Source organism: Palaemon carinicauda, chromosome 7 (genome assembly GCF_036898095.1).
Source record: "Palaemon carinicauda isolate YSFRI2023 chromosome 7, ASM3689809v2, whole genome shotgun sequence".
Lineage (NCBI taxonomy): Eukaryota > Metazoa > Arthropoda > Malacostraca > Decapoda > Palaemonidae > Palaemon > Palaemon carinicauda.
The window spans coordinates 138,836,945-138,846,944 of record NC_090731.1 but is presented as its reverse complement, the minus strand read 5'-3'; the positions used below and the strand labels follow the sequence as shown (position 1 = coordinate 138,846,944).

General features: G+C 32.8%; 1 protein-coding gene across 1 annotated transcript in view; it reads right to left on the bottom strand.

Moving 5' to 3' along the window:
• Positions 1-1,139: 1,139 nt before the first annotated feature.
• The window catches only part of LOC137644034 (uncharacterized protein DDB_G0284459-like), a 50,993-nt gene continuing 42,132 nt past the window's right edge, over positions 1,140-10,000 (bottom strand). The window contains exons 2-3 of the mRNA XM_068376926.1: positions 2,538-6,116; positions 1,140-1,775 (exon numbers count right to left, since the gene is read on the bottom strand). Coding sequence (XP_068233027.1) covers positions 1,484-1,775; positions 2,538-5,212 — 2,967 coding nt within the window. The 5' untranslated portion in view covers positions 5,213-6,116 and the 3' untranslated portion in view covers positions 1,140-1,483. The remainder of the gene's footprint in view (positions 1,776-2,537; positions 6,117-10,000) is intronic.

The window sequence follows — 10,000 nt, the reverse complement described above, 5'->3', positions numbered from 1 at the left end:
CGTGTTGGAGCCCTTGGGCTTATAGCATCCAGCTTTCTCAACTAGGGTTGTAGCTTAGCTAATAATAATAATAATAATAATAATAATAATAATTGTCGCAATAGTACTTCACGTATTGAAAATTGATTGGGTTGGAAACTAGAGGCATGATGATTAGCCTAATATGGACGCCAAACCAGCTTGTTTTCCAATCACCATCATACCAAATCAGCTGGTATGTCGCATTAAAATGACTGCGTTGGAAATGTGCTCTATGTTATTTGGTTTGACTATCCAGAGTATTGTAGTTCTATTACAATATATTCGTGCCATTTATATAATCGCACAAAGTTACAAACAGTAGAAGCATGTGTTATTTATGAAAAGATAAACATTGAAGAAAAGGACAAAAGTAGAAAAAAATTTAAAAGATTAAGGAGACTCCAGATGTAAAACATCCTTTATTACAGATAATTTATATAACTTTGTATTATATACAGAATATACATGACAATACTCCATACAAGAAAAGATATGCTTTATGTACCTTTTTTTTTTACACTTTACAGCGATAATAGTCGTTAGAGTCTGAGACGCGAATAAAGTTGATGAACATCTACACTAGGCCTACATACATGAAGAGCTATAATATTCCTTTGTTATCCGCAGTGTTAAAACAACCTTTATATTATGCCTCTGAAGTCAAGTGTATGTATATGTATATTTGAATTCAATAACGAAAATGCATCATTGTTTAATATTAGCACCCTTAAAGGTTAAATGAAATTTGAATTGATCTATCCATTATATATAGAAATGTATGAGTTACAGCATTATTCATTACATGGTTGCTAATTTGATTGAAAGAAAAGATTGATTTTTCCTTCCTTTTCCAAAATAAAGACGTGATTAAGCAACTCGGTATATGACAATTACTCACATAAAACATTTACACGCATGCTCACGCTCTTAAATGATCATGTCGATGTGGGCATACTTCCCTGCACGTAAACACACATTCATGTATATATATATATATATATATGTGTGTGTGTATATATATATATATATATATATATATATATATATATATATGTATGTATATTTATATATATATAAATATATATATATATATATATATATATATATATATGTATATATAAATATTTATATGAGTGTGTACGATAGTGTACTATACGTTTATACATTCATACACACAATGCACATAGTGTTATAGGTACAGAAACTATTTAATGACCCCATTGATATATTTTACGATCAGTTATCTAAATAAAACTTCTGGACAAAATGGGTCATTTATTTCATACAACTAAAATCCCCCGCTAAATCTAAAGTGTTATTGCACAGCCATTGACGAAAATAGGTTTGATTTTATCTACAAAGCAATATGCAACACCGTTCTTCGAATTCCTGCCCGCTTATTACAGTATATAATTCCAATAATTGCTATTGAATCCCATAATTAACTATTGTCGACGTTCCATCATAGAATCAAATCCTGGATATCAGATGAATCGGATGACGAGGAGGAAGAAGATGAAGATGATGATGATGAGGTTGACTCAGAGTCGGACGAATCCGATGAAGAAGACGATGTACAAGATGATGAACTCAAGTCTGACGATGACCCGGAGGATGACGACGATGAGGATCTCGATGACTTTGATCCAGAGGAAGAAGATGACTTTGAAGAGGGAGACGAGCTGAGGTAGCAGTCATCATCGTGGCGATGGCGTTGCCTTCGTCTGGGTTTCCGGTGCTGAACGTTTTCCTTCCTGTTAGATTAAAAGGAATAGTTTAGTTTGTGGTATTATATTGCGGGCGATCTCTTTTGAATGTATACATAAGTATCTTTTTATAGTCTATTTATGAAAGATCTATTTTAATGTTATTACTGTTCTTAAAATATTTTATTTTAATTGTTCATTAATTTTCTTGTAGTTTATTCATTTCCTTTCCTTATTGGTCTTTTTTTCCATGTTGGAGCCTTTGGGCCTATAACATCCTGCTTTTCCTACTAGGGCTGTAACTTAGCTAATAATAATAATAATAATAATAATAATATTAATAATAATAATGATAATAATAATAATAATAATACTTTAGTTTAGCACGTTGCAGGTTTATGCTTTACGAAAGGATTAGATATTTTTTGCGAAAAAATTTAATTAAGAAAAGCTAATATGATATATAAAAGTTTCAAGAAAAATAACATTAACAGTCTTTTGTGTTTCGTGGAGGTTCATTACAATTCTGATAAGCTGCAACAATACTTGCTATTAAGGAACTAGTGTGTAGTTCATATGTTAGTTTTTTAAATTTATGAATTCCTAATAACATAAGATATATATTAGGCTAATGTAATAATGCAAGTCACCTGTTTCTGTTTCAATGAAATTCTTGTATTCGCTTTATCTTTTCAGTATCTGATGATTTTAATTTATGTATCATATTAACAAGATGTTTAAACTTGAGAAGCATTGGATAGTCTTTAATATGTATTTTGTACGCTAAATATTAATCAAAGAATTAACTACCTATTGGATTCCGGAAGAGGGTAATCAGTCTTGAGGAAAGTAGGACTTGGGCACTCCTCCAGACGTTCGTATGGCACTACCAGGTCAGGAAAGTTCACCTCATAGCCAGGGCCAAGAGGGCTTGTGTACGCCTTCGAATTTTTGTGAGTTGGCTTGGCTGTGTGGCGTTGGTGTTTCCTGAGAGGTCTTTTAGAACTGGAAGACTGTGGAAGATTTCGTAGTTTTTTCTCACTTATTGGGTCCTCTTGGTTACATCTATGCCGAGATCCCTTTGGTTCCTTTTCTGATTTTAAAAGGATATCGGGATATGCCTTGAGAAATTCCTGTGAGAGCTGACGATGGAGATGGGACTTATTAGATGGATCTTTTACTCGACCTTTAGAGTGACTACTTGTTTTCTTCTCTCTTTTATGTCTCGATCGGCCTTTTATTTTTCTCGGTTCTTCGGTTACCGGATGCATTTTGTGTTTCTGGCGTCTGTTGCTTTGCTTTGATTTTTCTGATCCTTCATTAAAAAAGTCTCTGTATTCTTTGGTATTCTTTTCCTCTCTTATTAATGCAATAGAATGTCTTTTGAAAAGATGATTTCGGTTTGGAGATTTATCACCGAAGCCTGAAAACTCTTCATCCAATTCTCTAACAGGAGAGAATGTACCACATTTGTGCTGAAGTCTCTCCAATGCTTGGTAATCTAGAAGAGGATTGAGACTAGGATGCCGGCTTATTTTTGGGCGCCTGTTACTAAAAAGCTCTTCTGTAGGCAAAGACTGTTTACGAATGTTCCTTCCGGGTAACTGACTTTTCATAAATGCGTCATCATTCCAAATTCGACTTTTGTGGGAAAACCCATTATCCATAAAATAACTCTTCTCCTGTGGTTTCTTTTTTGATGAAGTATTTTCCAACTGTTTCTCGCTCTTCAAATTTGTTGGCAAAGCGTTATATTTGGTATTTAAAGAGTTTTTCTCAGAGATTTTTGTTTTACTTACTTTGTCTGGTTTGTTTTTATTTTTCTGTATAATCTCAGTTTGCTTGAAATGTCTCTTTATATCAGACATATTCAGCACATCATCTGAACAAGTTCTTAATGGGAGACTGAATGGCTTCAAAGGGCAAGAATTGCTGTTGTTTTTTAATAGGTCATTAGTCAATGCTTCAGATGCACTAAGCCGTTTTTTGAAGTTAATGTATTCTTCTCTATCAAAATTATCAACCTTGATATCCAGAGGAGGTGGCTTTATTTGTTCCGGTATAGGAGGAATATAGAGTTTTTCTAAACTACTTTTTCGCCTTTCAATCAATGAATTTTTCCTAGAGGTATTTTCACTCGTCTGATGAGAAGGCTCCTCTGTATCTGAACAATTACTCTTTTGTTGATCTTCACTTTCTGTAGGCTTGGATACTGTACATTGTTCTCCAGGCACACTTACTGGAGTGAGAGCTTCCACTCTTGGTTTCCTTTTTGGCTTTAAAAGCACAAAATCTGCTTCTCTTGCATTTATATTTTGGTAAACTTCTGATGATACTCCATAAGGCGTAGGGTATAGGAGTTCATCACGTAAATCTTCTGGTGAGAAAAGCCTTTGAGCATAAGCTTCAGGTGATGGTGTTAGTAAACTAAACCAGTCTGAAGCCAATGCTCCTGGTGTCTTCACTTGACTGTGATTTGACTGTGATGCATCAGAGTTAACATTTTTACCACTGGTGCTTCCCATCATGTCTTGATTTAATGTACTGTTGGACTGAGGCTCTTTACTGGAAATCCCAACTTCTGATGACGCTCTGCCTGCATATGAAAAACATGGACTTCCAATATTCGGTATGTTTGTCATCATTGTGGGGTTATCACTTAGCCGTAAATTATTCATATCAGATTCCAATACATTCGTTCGACAAGAGGGTATCGCAAAAGAACTTGGAAAGTCGGGTAATCCCGAGCTTGTAGGAGTGAGAACGCTATCAAGGGAAAATCTCCTTGGACTGCTTGGCTGACCTGGAGTCAACTGAGGTGGATATGTCACTTGGTCGAAAAGAGGGTTAATAATACCAAGAGAGGATCGGTGCGATACTCTTGAAGCACATGCATGACTAGTCCCAGGATTAATACATGCACATATGTCAGATTTTGGTGAAATAATCTCTGATGAAGTGGGGAGTACATTAATACGTGATGGTTGATTTTTCACAACTCCACTATTATTATTATTATATCCAGTACACTGCGCCAGCTGTTCACACACAGGAATTCTTATGTTACAAGGATGTCCTGATGCCTCTGAATAATTAAGCAAATGCTCCTTTTCCCCTAACATAGTTCTGTTCATAGAAGCACAGGAATCCTCTTTTCCTTCATTACTAAACATGTCCTTGACTCCAAAAGGGAGACTAAAAGGTGTAGATCCTTCAGGGGCTTTGTCTTTGTAAAACACAGAACCACAAGAACTAGATAATGGTCCGCAGTGAGGTATTAGATTACATGGCATTGTGAAAGAAGCTTGAATAGGACTTGGATCAAAAGGCATTGATAATTGTTTTCTGTGTCTGTTTACATTTGATTGAGGTTTCATATCTAGAGGTATACTGTTCATGCTAATCATTTTATTTCCTTCTATGCTTTTGTTTGTTTTAGCTGGAGTATTGGGTTCCATTTTAATGCTTGTGACCGTAGACGCCATTATAGTTTGGTTTCAACAGCAATGCTGATTTTTCAACTTAATCTTGGCCGTTTCGTCGCACTTTAATTATTTTTGCCTTTAGCTTTTGGTCCTACTTTTTCAGTTAGTTTACTGTTTTCAGATAACTATTCTGAATAACTGTAGGACATAATCACAGTTAATATGAAGTTAATAGTCTCTAATATATTCTTATTTTGTGCTGCAATTAAAACAATTTTCAAATGTCAATGCTAAGTTCTGTATGTTTTACATGTTTATTTTAAGCATCAACATTTATTCATCTTTGTAGATTATCACTTAATATATAGCTTTCCTCTCTATGCTGTTAATGTCCTAAATTGAAGATTTAAAATATATTTTTCACAGTATTGTGTATAACCAAGTCACTACACAAAAGTAGCTTTCAAATTAAAACGCCGTATCCTTTTAGTTTCACACACTATTATACATTTCTGACAACACCATTTGAAATAAAATTGATATTCAAGCATATTTGGTGTTATTGCATTTCATTTCATTTATTAAAACGTAATTTGATTCACTTTGCGAACACGTAGTGATATGAGTTTGCAATATACACCACACCTTTTTCTTTAGATATTAATAACTTTGTCAAAAAGCAATATGTACAAGTATCAACCTGTATATTTTTATTATCCGTTATTAAAACGGCAACCACTGCGTCGTGTGGTCATTAAGATGCCAAGAAGGCTGATGTATGTCGGTGATTCCGATTTGAAATGAGTGTTCAATCAAGCTCGGGATTTTATCGTGCCATCATAAACATGATGGGGTGTAATCACTCTCTCTCGAAGCTCATGACTGAAGGAATTTGATCTGTCTTAAGGGTCTGATGTTGACGTTGGATGCCCAGGCAGGTCCTTTTCTGTCGAGTTCACCCCTCCTGCAAGAAAAGATATAGGTTTGTTAGCAAGGTCATCGCTGATATTGTAAATTTATAGAGTTATTATTGATAGAAAAATAATGTTCAATATAACCTCACTTATTACAAACCTAAATATAAATCTTAGTAGGTCTCAAACATATATAAAAGAAAAATTTTCAATAAAAAATTAAGGTATATTTTTTTTGCTTTGCCCTTCGCCTATTAAGTTAGAAGGTGGTTCAAGATTATATGGGATATACTATATTTATTTGTTTGTTAGCCTTTGGCTTTGTAAATTTGCGTTACTGAAGGATTTCAAAGAAAAGAGATGAGGAAGGAACTAAAGCATCGTGAATTAATTATATTTTGAAATGTGTTTTATTTGCCTATGTATGCTGATACAGATTTGACTTAGATCTACGGTATACATGTATGTGTATATATATATATATATATATATATATATATATATATATATATATATATATATATATATATATATGGTGTATATACACAGTATATGCTGTATATGTGTTTATATACAGTATATATAGCTTACTTCTATTTCTTTGCATTTCATTTCTAATAATTTTATTGAAGGCGGTAGCTATCAGCCATGGAAGTTGTGGTTAGATTTTCCGATGGATGTAGATGTGAACTTAAGTGTTAATTAAAGCATATGGAAAGCTTTATTTATATTCACTGTGGATCAAAACTCGTAGTGATTTGACTATGGTGGGCCGCAGTCTAGTTGGGGAAGGACAAAGGCGTAGCAACTTATCCCAACATAGCGATGAGAAACCAATGAAGTGCTGATTAAATTTAGAAATGAAAATAACTCCGTCTGTAGATTCAGATTTTATTTCATCGCATTCATCAAAGTTGTTAATAGATCCCGAGGAATATTTGTGGATTGATGAGTTCTAAGCCAGGAAAGGGTTGGTTAGATTTTTCTCTTTATTGGCGATTATCTAAATATGTTACTTAGATTTAATTTCGTAGATATGCGAGCTATGAATAATAAAAAGCTATTTATCTACGCTGCGTATGGAGAGGACAACAGTACATTCATCACTCTACACTCCTAAGAAAAAATTACAAATTGAATTCCAAGTAAATATCAATTAATTATTCGGTTAACATTTCAACGGAAGTGCGAGTTTTGATAAAAAATAAACCCATTTGTCTTCCTGCGTGTCTCGAATGATTTATACAAATCTAGAGCTATCAGATTGGCAGAGCTAATGAAATGTCAACATTCAAAACCGGCTGGCAGCTTCCTGCAACATTATATGTTTAAACGTCATAACTACGAAAAGAAAAATGGTTGATCGTATCTGTAAATTTTGATATAGTTGTTTATATAAAACGTAGATGCAGAGTTAGATGCAGCATCAGTTATATAATTAGAAGGAATAATACATTTCTTAGATGAATGGCATGTGTGGAAAGCTTAAGAATGAGCATATTAGTGAAATACATTTGCCTGGTAAAAAGAAAAAAAAAAGAAAAAAGAAAAAAACAGGCTTTTGGGAACTACGACAACACACAATTTCAAATCTTGAAGTGTATTTGGCCAAATGAATTTACCATTCCATTTTCAATTAGATTGAGAAGACAAAGGTGAAAGAAAACGATGCGTATTAGTCAAAAGGTCTTTATGAATTTGTCAAAGTTGAGATTCATGCCTTTGAATATAACTGCACTTCTCATATCTTTTATTTAAGAATATAAGGTAGCATATTACCTAAAGTTATTGATGCCTATAACTCAGCACTTTTGACTATTCTGTCAACGTTAACCATTAAAAATGACGATGGACATCTGAAAATATCAATATTTCCATTCTTACTTATGAAATCATCTCCATTCCTACTGATGAAAAATTCCATTTATCTAAGGCTCTGTAGCAGCAAGCAATATTATGTGATTGAAGATATATCTTCATATCAAGAAATTTGACTATGATTTGCAGCCACGCTCCATCTTAAACATCTAAAGTGGGACAAATTATCGTTATTGCTTGGATGATTCCAACATAAATCGATATCAATACTCTCGGTAAGTGAACCCAGGGAAATTTCCTTACATCCAAATTTGACGATAAGTCTCGAACTATCTTGGTTGCTTGTTAAAATAATGGGGAAATATTCTAAAGAGCAAGTGCCTGAATATATATATATATATATATATATATATATATATATATATATATATATATATATATATATATATATATATATATATATATATGTGTGTGTGTGTGTGTGTATGTGTGTGTTTCTTTCCGGTCATGCTCAGCTCTTCCCGTCCCTCGGGGAAGGAGAAGGAGGCCCTGGTGAGAGGCGATTGCGTGTACGTGTATACACATATATATATATATATATATATATATATATATATATATATATATGTGTGTGTGTGTGTGTGTGTGTGTGTATATATGTATATATATATATATATATATATATATATATATATATATATATATATATATCAGTAATTTTTGACAAGTGTATATATATATATATATATATATATATATATATATATATATATATATATATATATATATATATATATATCAGTCATTTTTGACAAGTCGTGTACACTAGTTAATTAACTTCTTGGCTCTGGCACAAAGGAAATTGTTGATGCCACAATTGATAGAGGGGAAATCATACTAATCAGACGTACTGTGTATGCAAAGCCAAAGAGTAAATATATCAATAGTATGTAAAAAGAATATATATGCAAAGTGAAAAGTATCTTGAAATGGATTATATGAACGAAAACTGAGAAGAACGAGGAAGTGAATTTAGTCAAGAAATGGAAAATATATTCAATTGATTTTATCACTTGAAAAATAGAGGGGATTTATTTGATTGGAGTGTTGTAATCTCTATTCCCACACACTCAGTTAGAAAAGGGTTACTTCCTCCTAAAAATACAGTTATATTATTCTTCGAATCTGCTGCATGTGAATTGGCAAATAAAATGGAAAGTCAGGGTCCATGAAAAAAATTCATAAAATTGAACATCCCAATCCTGCTTGATTGCAGTTGGTAATCTGAAAGCGATGAAATTATGTAATTTCAAAATGATAGATTAAACAAAGTTTTTGTTAGTAATATATAGCAAAGAAAGTGTTCAAACTCAGTTCATTTATTTTGTTCTTACTGAATATTCGAACGAAAATCCATTTTAATTTGCAGTAGATTAAATTACCATAATGGGGAGTATATGTCCCTATTGTATTTTTATGTTTTATAGATTATTAAGTCGTAGTTTATGAATCTTTTGACTATGAGCCAAAATTTGGGGGTTCTAGCTCCCTCATCTTTTTTTTTTTTTTTTTTTTTTTTTATTGCGCTAATGTCTAAAATTCTAGCTCGTATAGCACTTGGTTAATTAGCATCAGGTGTATGCATTCCAGTTGATTTTGGGTACACACAACTGGTCATCTGGATATCATTAACATTTATATAATCGATCGAATTTTGTGAACAGTGATTTCTTGTTTTTTATGTATTATTATTATTATTATTATTATTATTATTATTATTATTATTATCATTATTATTATTACTTGCTAAACTACAACCCTAGTTGGAAAAGCAGGTTGCTTTAAGCCCAGGGGCACCAACAGGGTAAATAGCCCAGTGAGGAAAGGAAACAAGAAAAAATGAAATATTTTAAGAACAGTAACAACAATAAAATAAATATTTCCTATATAGACTATACAAACTTTAACAAAACAAGAGAAAGAGAAATTAGATAGAATAGTGAGCCCGAGTGTGCACTCAAGCAAGAGAACTCTAACCCAAGAGGCAGTGGAAGACCAATAATGTCTACTAATGGCTTATTCTGTTATAGGATGGGTCTTACTAAAATGTTGCATT